The sequence below is a fragment of the Psittacula echo genome (assembly GCF_963264785.1).
Source record: "Psittacula echo genome assembly, chromosome: 5".
NCBI lineage: Eukaryota > Metazoa > Chordata > Aves > Psittaciformes > Psittacidae > Psittacula > Psittacula echo.
The window spans coordinates 7,729,284-7,746,828 of NC_137739.1; the positions used below are offsets into that span (position 1 = coordinate 7,729,284).

The following is a 17,545-nucleotide window of genomic DNA, read 5'->3' on the forward strand; positions in this document are numbered from 1 at the left end:
AGTTCTCATCAGATGATTTGTTTCTTCCTTCTCTTTTTGCCAGCAGGCACCTTGGTAACTGGGGGTACTGCTGTGGGTGCCTCTTCCTTCGAAGCAGGTGCTAATGTGCCAGGCTCCTCTGATTCCTTAAAATCTGCACTCTTGGAGTCAGATGTTTTTGCTGCTTCAGCTGCTTCTTGCTTTTTTGCCTCTTCTCTTTCAGCAATAATTCTGAGTGAACAAAGCTTAAGTTTAATGTAGTGTAAGAGGGGGGAGACAGATTTATACCAGCTAAGCAACTACAGCTATATTCACGGTATAAACTGTCATATTGTAGAGAAGCAGAAAATCTATCCAGTTACCACTTCAAGTCTGCCTTACAGTATGTAAAAAAACCAGCCATTGCACAGAGCATGGCTCAAGTGCCAGGAATTACCAGAGAGTGAGTAGTTCTGTAACCTCAAAGCAGCCTCTATTTGTTACTTCTGACAGCAAGGGAAGTCGCAAGTTACATTCTGCATGTTGCTTACTACACCTGGCATTTGTTTTCCAGTTACGCTATGCTATACTGTTTTACTAAAGCACATTTCTCATTTTGAATAATTCTGTTAGTAGAAAACAGTACTTCAAGATAAGCCACACCACTCACTTTGCCAGCTCCTCATCCTTGATCTTTCTCAGCTCAGCTAATTCAGCATCTCGTATTCGATTTTCTTTTATTTTTTCCCACAGCACTTTCTCATGCTGGTAAGCAGGAAAGAGCTTGGTTGTAAAGAAGATCTGCACCTGGCACAGCAACAGACTAAGCTCATCTTGTTTAGTTCTGTCTTCTTTCAATTCACCTGCAACATGTAAATCGAATATGTTTATTTAGCAGGACCCTTCTGTTTCAAGTGTGGCTTGGACTACAGTACTTCAGCTGTGGTACTCTGCAATGGGAAAGTGTGGCTTCTGCATGGTACAGGAGATGATAACTGTGAGAAACTTTAAACTGATGCATGTGAAAGGGGATGGCCCTTTTGCAGGTGTTCTGAGTGACCTGTCACTGGGATGGCATCAAAAGAATATCAACTTTCCCCTTTAATCCTATGATAAGTGTCTTCCACAGTAATCTGACAACAGTTCAGTATCTGTGACTCCTGTGCACAGGGGAATGGAGGAATGAACACAACTACCTGAAAGAAAAGAATTGGATGCAAGCATCCAATTGTCACAACTTATCAAAAAACAGGGTTGGTTGTTGAAGAAACAAACACATCTGTAACTTTTCAGTCACCAGATGTCAGTGAAAGAGATGATGACTACACAAAGATCTTTGTCTATGTTCTTGGATTTACGTTCTGTATCTGTAGGAAAACTTTAGTAAGCACAAAAAACAACCCAAATGAGATCTGCTGATCAGCCAGATGGTATAAAAAGGTTACTAGCCTCAACATACAAAAATGCTCTGATTTCTCTTCTGCATGAATGTTGGCCTCTCATTAACTTAATTCCAGCTAATAGTGGCACATCATTAATAATAATTCTTAAATTAACTAAAACAAGAAGGATAGAGCAGTAATAGCTTTTATTTGTCCAAGACATTAAAAAAAAAAAAAAAGGCTGGCTTGCAGATTGAACTTCTCATAGAGTAAATAAAAATTACAGCTTTAGATGCCCTACAAATAAAATGTGACATAAATCAGGGACACTATTTAAGTCAGTTCTTAAACATCTCAATTACTACATTTAATCTTCTTTAAACATTTTCCTCCAGAATTAATGTTCATTTACTGCCCTCTTGTGACAAGCTGCACTCCGCAGGTACAATTAAAATTGCCCATTCAAAAGCTATGAGGGATTTTTTGTGTTAAGTTTTAAAACAGTAGGACTGCTTTACCTGGCAATTCCTTTCCTGGACAGGTATCTTGTTCTTTTTCTGCATCCCAGCTCAATGATGATGGAACCACTGATGGAACAATGGTATCTCCATGAGTTGTGTGAAATGAGAGGGTAGTATCTGGTACTCCAAAGAAAAAAAATTAAAAGTACTGAGTCTGTAATTCTGTACGTTAAAAATTAGGTTTGATCTTCAGCACAAACAGATGTAAATTGTTATCTGACCTTACAGCTACACCTGTGCTTGAAATACTTCTGTACTGAGGAAAAGTTTTGAATAAAGACACAGTGCAGACTGCAGTCTCTGTTTCCACGCCCAAATGAGTGGGACAGAACAGGAAGAATTTAGTTTAAAAAAAGCCTTTACATTGTTTTTACGGAAAATGTGATAGCTTTTAATTAAAAAGCACAAAAGGTTCAGAGATTCAAACTTGCCAGAAACCTGTGTATAGCAGGTGTAGAAAGCTCAACATAAACCTTTTTGTAATTGCCAAACAGAACGCAGCTACCTTCTGTACTGCAATGCATCCAGCTGTTTCAATGATCAGCTGCTGGTTTAATCATCTTTTAAATTGTAGAAAGAGTGAATCTCCTCTATCACCACTGCTTAGAAATGCTTATAACTCCAGTACTCACCCAGTAGAAATTCCTGAAGAGGATGCTCTGTGTCTTCAGAAGGTCTCTGTGGTCAGCAAGAAGTTTAAAATTCGGTTACTAAATGCCTGGACTTGTGTTCAAATTAAAAAGTGAAATTACATGTCCATTTGAGTCACGCAAATTGCTATTTACAAAGCATTCTGCCAACCAAAGGCATTCTGCAATTATACCTACTTCAGAACATTTCAATTGCAACCATGTTTCACACTTCAAGTATTAGCAAATTGGTCATAACACTTCACCTTCAATACCAGCCAGGGAAGTAGGATTATCCTTTCAGAGCCAGTGAAAGATACTACAGAGAATGAGAGCTCCTATTCTTAGACATGTCCCTCTGTTCTTGCATCTTGCTCTACATACATCTAATCCTGAGGAAACAATAATTAATTTCTATTCCTGATTACAGGATTATACTCCAGGGAGAATACTAAATGAAAAGAACAAGATTTGAGACTATATCTGAGACTGATGCTTTGCAATCTTTCCAGCTGTCACCCCAAGTATCTTCTGCAGCCTGATTATGTCTCACCAAAACTCAGGTCAAACATAATTTTGTGTCAGTAGTATTTTCTAAAAGCCGGGAAGTTTTCAAATTCTCTGTCTGATTTCCATGATTCCAGTACAAAACAGTAATCCCTACTATCTTACTCTGAAATCACAGAGATCAAACAGAATGTATTTGTTCCTGGAATATCAAGAATCTCATTACAGTCATACACTGGGTACAAAATTATAAAGGCAGTGAAAGTGAGAAGTTTGCTGGAAAAAATCTGAAAACTATTTTAGGAATTATATTACCTTCCCCAGTGCTTTTAGATCTCTCTACCCACTTCCCAGCCTCTTAACTCCCCCACCTTGCAAGACAAGATAAAACTGTAGCTTTGTTCACTCCTATTTTAGTTAATGTAGAACTTACCACCCAGTATTCTAAACAAAAATAGCTGAGTGCATGTGTGGGAGCAAATGCTTTTATTAGCAATGGCAGGCAATGCACCACTTCAAGGCTCATACATGCATCCAGGCATGGGAACACATTGTATTTAATTTAAAATGCCTCATGTTTCTTTAATTCATCCTGTTATGAAACTTTTGTTTGAAGACAACAATGAATAAAGCTCAGGTGCCTTGGACATGTCATCATTCATGTCTGCACCAAGTACAGTTCCACTGTACATGCACTAACAAAAAGGAAACACAAGAAGAAGCTACACAAGAAACAAAAGAACAGAGCTACAGGTTGGGCAGAGAAGAGATTCAGAGCAGCCCTGCGGAGAAGGACTTGGGGGTGTTGGTTGATGACAGAATGAACATGAGCCGGCTTCAGTGTGCGCTCGCAGCCCAGAAAGCCAACCGTATCCTGGGCTGCATCAAAAAGAGCGTGACCAGCAGGTCGAAGGAGGTGATCCTGCCCCTCTATTCTGCTCTTGTGAGACCTCACTTGGAGTATCGTGTGCAGTTCTGGTGTCCTCAACATAAAAAGGACATGGAACTGTTGGAACAAGTCCAGAGGAAGGCCACGAGGATGATCAGGGGACTGGAGCACCTCCTGTATGGAGACAGGCTGAGAAAGTTGGGGCTGTTCAGCCTGGAGAAGAGAAGGCTGCGTGGAGACCTCATAGCAGCCTTCCAGTATCTGAAGGGGGCCTACAAGGATGCTGGGGAGGGACTATTCATCAGGGACTGTAGTGACAGGACAAGGGGTAACGGGTTAAAACTTAAACAGGGGAAGTTTAGATTGGATATAAGGAAGAAATTCTTTATTGTTAGGGTGGTGAGGCACTGGAATGGGTTGCCCAGGGAAGTTGTGAATGCTCCATCCCTGACAGTGTTCAAGACCAAGTTGGACAAAGCCTTGGGTGACATGGTTTATCGTGAGGTGTCCCTGCCCATGGCAGGGGGGCTGGAACTAGATAATCTTAAGGTCCTTTCCAACCCTAACTATTCTATGGTTCTATGACTCTAGGAATTTTACCGTCAGTACATTTTAAATTAAGATTTTTTTTTTTTTTTGTCTTGGAAATCTGACTTTTTTAACTGGACCATTTCACTGTGCAGCTGCATTAATTCTTGCAGTGATGCAAGGGAATAGGTTCCATAGAATCAGTACAATTGACCAGGGAATGGGAGTGGTGGTGTTCGGTGGCACTACTGGTTTACAGAGAGTGTGAAATTAGGTGTTTGTGAATGCTCTTTGAATTAATAAAATGTTTCTATCTTGTGCATAATTCCAAGTAATAACAATTCTAACTCATGCTTCCAACTCCCCTGTGCATCTAAATTGCTCCAGTGGCACAGGCAGCATCTTATAACTGACAAAATCCTTATCCAAGTGTCCATCAAAAAGAAAAGAGCATTGCTTAACTGCTGGAAACAGTGAACCTTGACACATGCAACAACTGCAATGACATTTTTACAGTGCAATTTTAGACCCTTGACTTAAAACAGAAGAGGCATGTTTCTTCCACCAGTCAACCAATCTGTCAATTCCCCTTCAAATATCAAAAACTTGCAGACACCATATGTGTATTCAGAGTTAACTAGGAAAATCTGCAAATGCGTTAAAACTGACTATACTGATGTTACAATCTAAGGCAGCAGCAAGCAGGAAAGGCAGTAGGATCCAATCAAATGACTGTTTATGCAAAAAGATGCAAGTGTTTTGTTCAGGAATTCTATGTTCAGGCAACATGGAATATTTGCAGGGCTGGACTTCACTCTCTCAGTGGACATATTCAACAGGTCTCTACCAACTTTACCTGGGACAGAGAATAGTCTGTGAACAGAGATACAGATGTGGTTTTCTTGGAGAGAACCTTCATTCTGAAGCTACTTCTGCTCTCATTCTCACAAGCTTCTTGCTCCTTAATCATATCACTGGTAACATACACCAACGCACAGGCAAGAAGAGCTTCGACAAATTCCAGAAAAACTAACTAGAGTAGAACAAATACAGTGATTAATTCACTCATTTTTGCAAAATCCCTTTGTTAACTGGCAGTTAATATGTACCTGAGCAAGCAAAGAACTCAAGTGATTGTTCGCAAAGCCTCACTGGCCCCATTTATCCAGTCAAACATCCCTCCTGAAGAAAAACTGAAAACAGCCCAAGCTCAAAAAATTCAGAAGTGATATTCTGTGTCATGCCTTATACAACTCATATTGAAATAAAACATTGCATAGATTTTTGCTGTGTCTGGAGCTATGAGAAATTTCTCTAACAAATTATTAACTATCACCTAAAATTTGAATTGCATACAATGCTTCCAGCAGCCTCAGGAATGGGTGTATAATGAATCCCTCAGTAAGACTTACACTTGTGTGTTCAGTTTATCAGACATCGTTTAAAACAATAAATTCAATATAGCCATTTACAACAGACCATCACCAAGCCAGAGCCAATTCTTTAAGCGCGAAGGCCTTCAGTAGCAGGCCAGCTGTCGGGCAGCATAAGTCTTCTACCTCACTGAGGTGGCAGCACTTGACACATCAGGTTTCTTGGATCTCCAGATTTCCAGGATCAGTGTGTTCACATTTTAATTATTAACACATCTTAGCATTTCCTGTGCACACTTTGGCAGCTGGAAGTGCTGACATTCATCCCTGCGTAATCACTGTATACACACATTGTAAAGCAACTGCCTCACAGACTGATCTATTACTAGCAGCAGTCTCCTAGGAACAGAGAATGCCCTCTGGGTTATGGCAGCCTTAAGAGTTATTTGTATGGTCAGGTATGCTGAGACTATACTAAGAAGAGTAAAGTAATAAGAAAAACACAGAAGTACATGAGCTAAACTAGAAGGCATAGGCAAAACAAAGAAAGACAGAAATAGAGGCTGAAGTTTGTACTCTATTTTTTTACTAAATTAATTTCATCCTGCCCTAGCAGACAGAACAGTAATTGCAACAGTTTTTAAAAGTAATTTTAACTGTTCCTGTAGCAATGAAGTATGATACTTTTTTTCCATACACACCTCCAGCTCCAGGTTGGTGTTACTGCTACCAGGTTGAGAGGGACCATCTTTGACAAGTATTTCCACAAGTCTTGAAGGAGTTAATTGTTTGCTGAGAAGTTTAAAATCCTGGGTAAGAGTTAAGCATTACATGTTAGCAGCACTCAAGGCATTCCCACATGGATCTAATCTAACTCCCTTGAAAGCCTGTGTCAAAGTTACTAATTGTTTCACATGATCAGAGAGCTGGAGCATCCCTCCTAAGAGGAAAGGCTTGACAGAGCTGCGATTGTCCAGCCTGGAGAAGAAAAGGCCCCAGGGAGACCTTATTGCGGCCTTTCAGTTCTGAAAAGGGGCCTATATGAAGCTGAGGAGAGACTTTTTAGCAGGGCCTGTTGTGGCAGGAAGAGGGGTGACAGTTCTAAATGAAAAAAAAGGAGACTCAGGCTGGACTGGAGGAAAAGATTTTTACAATGAGAGTGGTAAAACATTGGCACAGGTTGCCAGAGAGGTGCTGGATGCACCATCGCTGGAGACATTCAAGGCCAAGGTGAATGTGGCTCTGAGCAACCTGACCTAGTTGAAGATGTCCCTGCTCATTGCAGGGAGGCTGGACCAGATGGCCTTTGAAGGTCCCTTACAACCCAAACTATTCTATGATTCTGTGATTCTATTCTATAGTTCCACATAGGCAATCAATGACAGAGTAAAATTCTGGCCTTACTGAAGTCAATGGGAATTCTTGCTAGACTGCAAAAACAGTGTTAAGAAATAATTGTAACTTTTTAAAATTTATTTAAGAGCTTTCACAATCTTGCCATCTGCTGGGGTTTTTTTTCCATGAAAAAAGGCTTGTATTTAACCAGTGACAGTGACCAAACCCAAGCCTATAAATGGGAATTGTTCCCTAGCTTCAGGTAAGCTTTATGTGTCTCTGAATTACTGAATATTCGTAAGGAATCTCATCTTCATCTTGAAGTATATTAATACATTACTGTGTTATTTCAGAAGGTTTCCAGTCTGAGTTCTACCAGGAAGACACTTCCATATATTCACTCTACAGGGTGGGGAGGAAGGAAGCAAAAATATTTTTATTTCCTTAGACAAATGTGTTTTAAGATTTGGTTATTTGAAATTGTCAGTACAAAGTCAGAATTCAGTCCTGCACAAGTACATAAATAATTTCTGTAGAATAACTGTCCCTTTAATGTTTGGTGGATAGTTTCTACAAATAACATATCACTCCTACCTTTTCAACTGGACAGAAGTCACAGGGAGTACTTTAAAACACTCATATAAATTGAACAAATAAAGCACTTGTAACCACACAAAATAAAGAAATAGAGGTTATTACGTTCAACATCCAAAGGAAGTGCCTCATTTTCATCGTGAGCTCAAATGGAGGTCTGGTACTTGGTCTACAAAAGGCTCTGTATATTTCCCAGCATTTGTCAATGTAGTTGTTCATGACCAAAACTGTACATCTTTCTTCAGAAAATAAGGTACCTTTAAAAATTAATGGGGAAAAAATAAATGGTTACAGTAAAACTGTGATGTATGTGGTATGAATTGATGAATTCTGCACAGGAGAAATACCGCTACTTACCTTGGACATAACAGGCAGTGGGAATAACGTTCCTGGACATCATTTCTAAGAAACACTTACTCAGATAAGGACTGTTCTCTCTACAGTTGAAACAAAAATACTCTTGTCTGGGAAAGACTCAAACTGATTACAATGAAATAAATTTCATTATAAGATTAAAAACTTACTTGTATTCTTCATGATAGATATGAAATGCTAGGCAAATAAGGTAAGATAAAAATGTTCTGAACAGTAAAGTCTCATGTGGACAATGTATCTCCTCAACTGGTGTTTTACCTCCTAAAAAAATTGAATAAATAAATCTCTATCACTATAATGTACATTAAAATGCTTCTTCATCTCTACCTATCACACAGTAACAACACTGCTGGAAGAATCAGACCAGACACAGCATCACTTCCAAACAATAAGCTCAAGGGAGAATCATCCACCTACAGCTGAATTCTATCAAATTCTCTCTTTCTAGAAACACATCTAGCATACCAGAATGAAAGGGGAAGCAAAGTTGGAGTTAAACCCTTTACATACTAGGGACACCGCAGTGCTTCTGATGCAGGTCTAAAATAGAACTGGTTGTTTAACTGGCTCTACGGAAATAACAAACCCCATACTACATACAAACCAAAGTTAAAAGCACTGGAAGATTTGTTTCTTCTCTTTCTCAGACCTCTTCAAACTACATGTAACAGTAAAGGCAAGACTGGGATGAATACAAGTTTTGAATAGATGGCACTTCAGAACAAATTTTTAAGTGCTATTTTAATTTTAGATTTTCCCACCTAAGCACCTGAAGTGCCTGGAGAAGTGTTAATGCATCCACTGAGAAGTCACAAGTACAGAAGTACTCACTCAGGGCCACCTAACTGCCAGTGTTGAGCTATCAGTAGAACTTGCCACTCCACCTCTCCACAGCTTACTATTACAGTTCCTAGATTCTAGACCCCAAACAACAGAAATACAAACCCCTCAGTATCCGATCCATTTCAGCAAGACTTATGTTGGAGTGATGAAACTGGCAGTCCTTCAGAAATCTCCAGAACTGGAGCTTAGTCATGAGGAAGGTGTTGTCAAAAGAATAATCACAGCCTAAGATACTGTAGAAGGCATAAATTCTTCTCAGTTCTGTAATATGCCTTAACACAGCAAATTCTACCTAAATAAAGCAGGATATGTTTTCAGCATCATCTCATAGAAAGTAGAGATCAGCTCATATTGATCCTATAACTGGGCATATAATGCTTTCCATTTTGTAACTTCAAAGAGGATATCCCTGGTTAAGCATTCATGATGGCATTACTCAAATGCAACTATATATTTTTTATGATCAATAAAAGTAAATTAGTCTGTCAGCAGACAAACCTCACAGTAGCTAAAGGTAGCTGCCAAATGCCTTTCCAGATATAACGTATTTTATTATATTCCAAAGAAGGCTCAGGAAGAGGCAATACTGTCTATAAATTCTTTTTGTTTTTCTGTTTTTATGGCCTTCAGATTTTAAAAAAATTCTTTAATGAAACAAGTTATTTTAATAAAATAAACCAGAAATAAAATAATATGAAATACACTACGGGGAAAACTGAAGATATCAAACAGTAAACTCTTACTTGTTTCAGTTCTTCCCATCTCTCTTCTTCTGGCAACAAGTCAAGCAGTAAAGATATATCCAACTCAGTACTGAATTCCAGAATAGAAGTATCTTCCGAGTCACTGATAATTGTGGTATTTTCTACCATGCAAATAAAATAAATTAGAATAAACTAAAATGAAGAGATATATATATATACACAGAGAGAGGGAAAATGAAACATATATTATTCCTTCTTATCTTAGTGACTTTAAACTCAGAAGAATAAACTTATTTACAGTGAGGTGTAGAGATGTCATAATCAACATCATAACAACTGAAGGGTAATTTTGTCAAATCCAACCCCTAGCCAAAAGGTAAATGCAGATATTACATAAGTTATGAAACCTTCAGACAAGAGTGGTCAAAAAGCATTACAAGATGTAGTGTGGATGTGTCAATCACCTCAAAGTGTCATGTGCAGGAAACAGGAAGCATAGGAGCAAAAGTCATTAATAATTAAGATAACTCCCATGTTTATCAAAAGTTCTTTGAAGAAATATGTCTCGCTCTTGAGTAAGTACAAACAGTTTCACATTATAGTAAAAACAAAAGGTCAACTGAGTAGAATTTGTTTTCTTAAGCTACTTACCAGTGCCAAAATGATTTTCTGTGCAAATGGAATTCAGCCCTTTCATATTCATTGCATGCACTAGAAAAGCAGGATACTCCACCATGTTATCATCTATGAACTCTCCTTCATAAACACGACCATTCTTGAAGACAAACTTGCCCTATAGATAATGATCTTTGATTTATATTGAAATTAACAAAATTAAAAATATGATTTATGCTCTCAATCAAATTTCCTTTTAAGAATCTTGGCTATAACGCAATACATGAAATAAAATAAAGCAAAATAATTTTCCCTCCCCATTTTTTAGAAAGTACTTTGTCATCTATTAATTGAAGTACTCTGCTGGGATGAAGTATTGCCTATATATCTGTTTGGTTTTGAAAAGCCAGCCACTGCAAAAAATCCAAATATACCTACTACATTCAAAACCTTCACAGTAAAATATATTTCTTTATACACACAACATGCATCTAACCATGGAGTCAAATCTGTGGCCCAGCAAGGTCCTCGGAAGGATTACTGCTTTCAGTGGGATGTTATGTTGGGATTCCATCCACAATGAATGTAGTTTTCTGTACAGAGATCTGGAGGTCTGCCATACAGAGCAGAACTGACTCCTTTGGCACTGTCTGTAGTTTTGTCTTCCTACTTGTCAATACTCACCTTGCCATGCTTCTTATTACAAACCCATTCACCATCATACACTGCTCCACTGGCATATATGAACTTCCCATGTCCATGTCGTTTCCCATTTACAAAATCACCTATGTATTCATTCCTTAAAGGATACTGAGATGCAGGCATTCTCTTCAAAAACCAGATGTGGATCCCATACCCGTGCTGAAAAACAGTTTGTGTGTCTAAGAAAAACCAAACATCCGCAGACAAGCTACTACTGCTACAGGTCCAGACTTTGAAAAAGGAGAATCACCTTTAAGTCACAGTTGGCAAAGCTCTCAAATAAAAGCACACAGCTGATAGCTGCAGTACTTCAAACCATCCTCAGAACCATATTCTCCAAAGGTGCATGGGAGAAGTGCTCAGAGGATACACTGAATCAACACATACTTGAGCAAGCTGTACCAACAGAACTCCTAAAGGCACCCTTCCTGCCTGAATCCCTTTGGTTGTAATGCTGAACAGGTAAGTGAGGAACACGGTGCCAGACAGACCCATGATGTTCCAAAAGCTAGACTCTTTCTTAACAATTTTATGCAGAGTGAAAAGACAAGAGAAAGTAGCTCACGCTCTTTTTCCAACAGAATAGTAAATGGAAGGAACAGAAAATTCCAGAAATCATCTCCTTCCATCATGAAACCTTAACAGGATGGTCTACTATTTCACAGGTGACACAGACGTAAATTGCTACATATACTCACTCACTCACTGCTGAAGTTATATCTCAAGCTAAGTATAGTCATATTTAGCTGATTTTTTCTTTAATGAAAAAGGTTCATATTTTCCATTAGAGTATTAAATTATTATTTTGTAAGACTAAGTCAACAGCCTCTTAACAATCTGAATACTGCAGACTTCTTATGAGCATCAACTTACGATAAAAAGCATACTTACACTCTCAACTGGCAAAAAACATATAAAGCTCCTTTGATATTGCACAAAACTCCCTTATCTAGTTTTACTAGAGCAATGGACAGATGCTGAACTAAAGAGGTTGCTGAGGAAGAAATTACTACCTGTATGCCATGCACCCACTGTCCCATATACTCTTGATTAACTGTCAACCATCTCATTCTTCCTTTCCCATGACGTACATTTTTCTCCCACTGACCTTCATAGGTATTTCCAGACTTATAGCTGAAAGAAAATAATAAAAGTTAATGATTCATTCATACTAAATTCTACATGGAACTTATGAAAGCAAGGCTTATGCAAAACTCACTGGTAATGAATTCAGAATTTATTGAAGCTAAATATAAGCATTAATTTCAAAGTTGGCTCACTGTCACACAAATACAAAAGTTTGATTGCACCCACTGTTTACCTACAATTTTTAACTTATAGACCATATATAGTCTATATAAATATATATATTTATATACATATATATTATAAATATAAATTATAATTAATAAGTTAATAATTAATAATTAATATAATTATAAGTAGAAATGTATCAACATAAAAATGTAAGTTATAGAGAAGGTCTATTTTATTATTATAAAGCATCTTGAACAATTATAAAAATAACAATTATAAAATTTATAAATATAAATTATAATTTATAAATATAAATATATATAAAATATATATATATTTATATACATATATATATAGTGTATATAAGTATATAAAGGGGGAGTGTCACGAGGATGGAGCCAGACTCTTCTCAGTGGCAAACAATGATAGGACAAGGGGTAATGGGCACAAACTGGAACACAAGAGGTTCCACTTAAACTTGAGAAGAAACTTCTTCTCAGTGAGGGTGACAGAACACTGGAACAGGCTGCCCAGGGGGGTTGTGGAGTCTCCTTCTCTGGAGACATTCAAAACCTGCCTGGACACATTCCTGTGTAACCTTATCTAGGTGTTCCTGCTCCGGCAGGGGGATTGGACTAGATGATCTTTTGAGGTCCCTTCCAATCTCTAACATACTGTGATACTGTGATACTGTGACACCGTAAAAATATTAACCAGTTCTTTTTTTCCAGAGTCTTCACCATAGATAATCAAAGTATTCTTTTATGTATAATTCCACAAATAATTCATCTATTCATAAAAGTAGCTCCATTTGTTCAAATCATTTATTTGTTTTTAAAATGTTGATTTGTGGTTTACCAAACCTGATTTTGCATTTTGTCTTTAGACATTCATTTGTGGGAATGAGCAGTAGAAATGTATCAACATAAAAATGTAAGTTATAGAGAAGGTCTATTTTATTATTATAAAGCATCTTGAACAATTATTTATTCCACTACAGAAAGTGCACACTACTATGAAATGGTAGCATGTGTATCCATTTTAAACAACAGGAGAAACTGTATGATAATACATGTAAAATAAAAAATATGAAGACAAGAACGAGTGCTGCGACATTTACCATCTCAGCCCCCATCCTTCTTTGACATCATTTACCCAGTCGCCTGCATACCAAGAAGTATGTTCCTGGTCATAATAAATGGTACCCTGAAACAGACAGTATAGTAAATTTAAAACCCTAAATATTCATCTATATTAATAAAACATTGCATACAAGTTACGCCTGCATACCAAGAAGTATGTTCCTGGCTATAATAAATGGTACCCTGAAAGACAGTATAGTAAATTTAAAAACCTAAATATTCATCTATATTAATAAAACATTGCATACAAATTACATCAGACACACGTAATCATGCTGTGACTTACAGTCACCCTGAGACACTGTACTGAAAGCAACTGAAGTGATGAAAATAAATTAAAAAGCAACATCTTTTGATGAATAGTTAAGACCTTAAAAAAGACCAGGTGTTCCCAAAAAAAACCACCCAACCTATTACATCAAATTCTACCATGCTTTCCAAATCACTTGGAAACACTTTCAGAGAGCTAACTTTGGCAACTTAATCACAGCAGCCACTCTGAGGGAGATCAGTTTTCTGACTCATTCAGAATTCAACTTCAAACAGTAAGTCTACAGCGTTAGTTTTTCCGTCTTTTTCTATCTGACAGCTTCCTCTCTGAACAAACTGGACAGACCTCTGCACTGGTGATCATCCACTGCAGTCCGTGTGATTTTTGTGTGTCATTAGTGACACCCTAAAAAACCCCTACATTATTAGAATGGATCTTCCTCACATGCTGAGCATCGGTCTTCAAGATGTCAGGCCCAGAAGTTTCTCAGTTTGGATGCGTAAAACAGAGACAGATAAAAGCACTACTTGCCTTTAACAAGTTGGAAGTAGATGTCACACTAGATCTGGCAGTAATTATCGTACTTGGTCTGCTTAACACATTTGGGAGATGGGATTACTTTGTCATTACTGGGAAGCGAATTGACCTGTCATTGCTATGTGGCTACTAATGCAGACGACACTTTTGACTTTCATCATCTTTGCGGAGCAGCATAAAGGATAAAACATGTAATAAGCCAATTACTCTTTTCAGATACCATTCATTCCTTCTAGCACAAAAAGATCCCACCCCAATTGTTTTAATTGGCACTCACAACTCCAGAGAAGATCCTCAGGAAAAGAAATCTCTACAAAGTGTAAGGCCATGCAACAGCATGAAACATTTTTGCAAAACCTCTGCACAAGAACACTTGCTATTCCAGATGGTATATGGACACCAAATGAGAAGACCATGCTCTCATTTGGTGTTCTTTCTTACCTTTCCATGTCTTTTGCCTTTACACCAATAGCCAATGTAAGAAATAGGATGAATACCGCTCCTGAAAAATCCAAATCCATGCCTAACTCCATCTTTGATTGATCCTTCATAAACGCTGCCATCATTCCATGTATAACGGCCACTAAACATCTGCACATTCTTAACAAATGTTCCCTAAAATGTTAAATTACAACATTTTAAAAAAATAAGACCAACTGTCTGGGAAAAGTCAGGGTTGTGATTGAAAGCACTGCAGTAGCCACCTGCACTGTACCAATTACTGCAACTTATCTACTATCCTTGAATTTACACTTCTAACTGGCTGTAATTGTGTTCAGTTATAAACTGAACTGCATTTTACCTCATACTTCACTCCATCAGCCCACGTGTAAGTCCCTTGTCCATGCATAAGGCCTTCAGAAAACATGCCCTTCAAAATGAAGAGAACAGCGTCATTTGCAAATTTATTCTTACCACAACCAAAGCCTACAGTGACTGTAAGACTTCAAAAGAATTACATATTAATGTCATCCTCCAACTACTCATTTCAAATGAAGAGCTTTCATGCCAGAAACCAACAGAGCTTTCAATGCTTATACATTCTGAGTGCTCAACCTCCATCCACATTAAAAGAAGCAGATTGCCTGTTCTAGAGAAAGAACTTGACCCACTACTATTTTTTTTATTAATTTATACACTCACCTCATATGTATTTCCTCCCTCAAAACATGCAAATCCTTTACCCTCATACAATCCATGGACTTTTTCACCTTCATAGCTGCGAGGAAAACATACTAAAGATGAAGGTTTCCTGTCACTACCAGTAGACATAAATCATAACGTACATACAATAAATCACCTTTGGTTTACCATGGCTACACACAAACCAGTTGCTGCATCCTGTGTAGAAAAACAAACTACAACAAAATTTCAGAATTTTTGTACCTTCCTTGTAGTAGGTCACATAATTGTTGTGTTGCCTCAAACCTGTATTTTGTTCAGTTAAGAAAACAACACATTGGTAGCGTTTAAGAAGGAAGCATATAAGAAGGACATGAACGTGGTGGAGCAAGTCCAGAGGAGGGCCACAAGGATGATCAGGAGGCTGGAACACCTCTCGCATGAAGACAGGCTGAGAACACTGGGGCTGTTCATCCTGGAGAAGAGAAGCTGCATGGAGACCTCATAGCAGCCTTCCAGTATCTGAAGGGGGCCTACACGGATGCTGGAGAGGGATTCTTCATGAGGAACTGTAGTAATAGGACAAGGAACAACGGGTTCAAACTTAAACAGGGGAAGTTCAGGTTAGATATAAGGAAGAAGTTCTTTGCTGTGAGGGTGATGAGGCACCCGAAGAAGTGGTAAATGTTCCATCCCTGGCAGTGTTCAAGGCCAGGTTGAACAAGCCCTTGGGCAACATAGTCTAGAGTGAGGTGTCCCAGCCCATGGCAAAGGGTTTGGAACTAGACAAGCTTTAAGGTCTCTTCCAACCCTAACCATTCTATGATTTACCAGCTTACAACTAGGCAATCCGGCCACATGAAACATTATGTATATTCCCCTTGAACTACCAAAGGATTTGGCTAACACTGCTATTCACCTGCTTCCTCAGTTTAGAATATTAAGAGATATGAGCAGCCCTAAACATTAAAAGGCAGTAACAACTGAACTTTAAATGACATATCTACATTTTCCTCACCAACTGTCTGTATACTTAGACAAAACTTCACCATAGGAGAACAAGCTAAAAAAATTAATCTTTCAGCAGGCAGACAGCACCAGCAACACTCGAGGGTGCAAGAAGGCAGCAGAATTCCACATATATCACTCATAAGGTGTCATGGCTATTAGGTCTGAATAACCTGTTTCACTGCCTCAAATTGAAAATTAAATCTGTGTTTGTATGACACTGGGTACACCAGAGATACTTAAATGAGAATTCCTGGCCAGACTGGTATATTTATAACAAGCATACCTTTTTACTATAAGTTGAATAAGAATAGGGTCCTCATAGTATTGAGGAACATCTTGGACTAGAGGTTCCTCTGCCTCCTCTGGTTCTTTATCCAATATCACTGGACTTGCCCCTGTCTCTTCCTCTTCATTCACCATGGTCGCCAAGTCTGTCAGCTTTGTAGCACTACTCTCAGCTGTAACTTCTTTTGAAGGTATAGGAGGGCATGAAGATTGAAGGTGTGAAGATTTTTCCGTCTTCCTGACATCTTTCTTCTTATCCTTTGCCATAATTACTGAATTGTCTCAGCGTGTACCCTTCTGAACATCTAGTCTCTTACGTAAAGATGTTTTCCCTTATAATCTATTTGAGAAAAAACAAACAAAACAAAACCAAACATCTAACTACATGGAAAATTACACATGCATGTATTTATCTTACTTCTGTAGTAACTATTCCTCCAGGTAGCGATTTCAGCTTGTGGTAGACAGAATGCAGGGTTATGACCTAACTCTCAAGAAGTTCATCAAAACCACCACAACTTGAAAGTTTTGTTAGTAGACTTACTTATGCTACGTGGAAGTCTCCATCTTCATTACACCTTTACAGATTTTTAAGTGTCTAGATTTAATCATGTAGCAAAATTGAAAACCATTTCTCAAATATACGAGTTTGGTGAGTTTCTGGCAAGTTACAGCTGCACCAGCAGCATTGATTTAATTTGCTTTCAAAGTTATGAGTGCAGATTGACCCAAAATGTAGAATAGCCACTCTAACTTACACGGTTATCTTGCTAGTTAAGATCTATGAAGGTTACAGGACTACTTCAAAAACTGTATTCACAATTCCCCCTCATTTCACAGTTTGACCATCACTGGCTTGTAATATAAGAATCAATCCCCGCACTCCAGTGGCGAAACACGGGCCACCTCAGGGAACCGCCATGTTCGCACCACCACTTACTTCCAGACAGCGCCTCGTTACACCC

The 17,545-nt window shown here is 38.2% G+C and overlaps 1 protein-coding gene across 1 annotated transcript; it reads right to left on the minus strand.

Moving 5' to 3' along the window:
- Nucleotides 1-8: 8 nt before the first annotated feature.
- On the minus strand, nucleotides 9-16,847 carry RSPH10B (radial spoke head 10 homolog B; the record flags this gene model as incomplete). Its single annotated transcript, XM_080620226.1, has 19 exons — nucleotides 9-210; nucleotides 629-821; nucleotides 1,859-1,978; nucleotides 2,494-2,539; nucleotides 5,271-5,447; nucleotides 6,489-6,596; nucleotides 7,822-7,973; nucleotides 8,074-8,153; nucleotides 8,241-8,352; nucleotides 9,037-9,226; nucleotides 9,678-9,799; nucleotides 10,290-10,431; nucleotides 10,938-11,114; nucleotides 11,969-12,089; nucleotides 13,333-13,418; nucleotides 14,604-14,777; nucleotides 14,965-15,033; nucleotides 15,306-15,381; nucleotides 16,579-16,847. The coding sequence occupies 19 exons, from the start codon at nucleotides 16,845-16,847 to the stop codon at nucleotides 9-11; spliced, it is 2,616 nt and encodes an 871-aa protein (XP_080476352.1).
- Nucleotides 16,848-17,545: the final 698 nt, after the last annotated feature.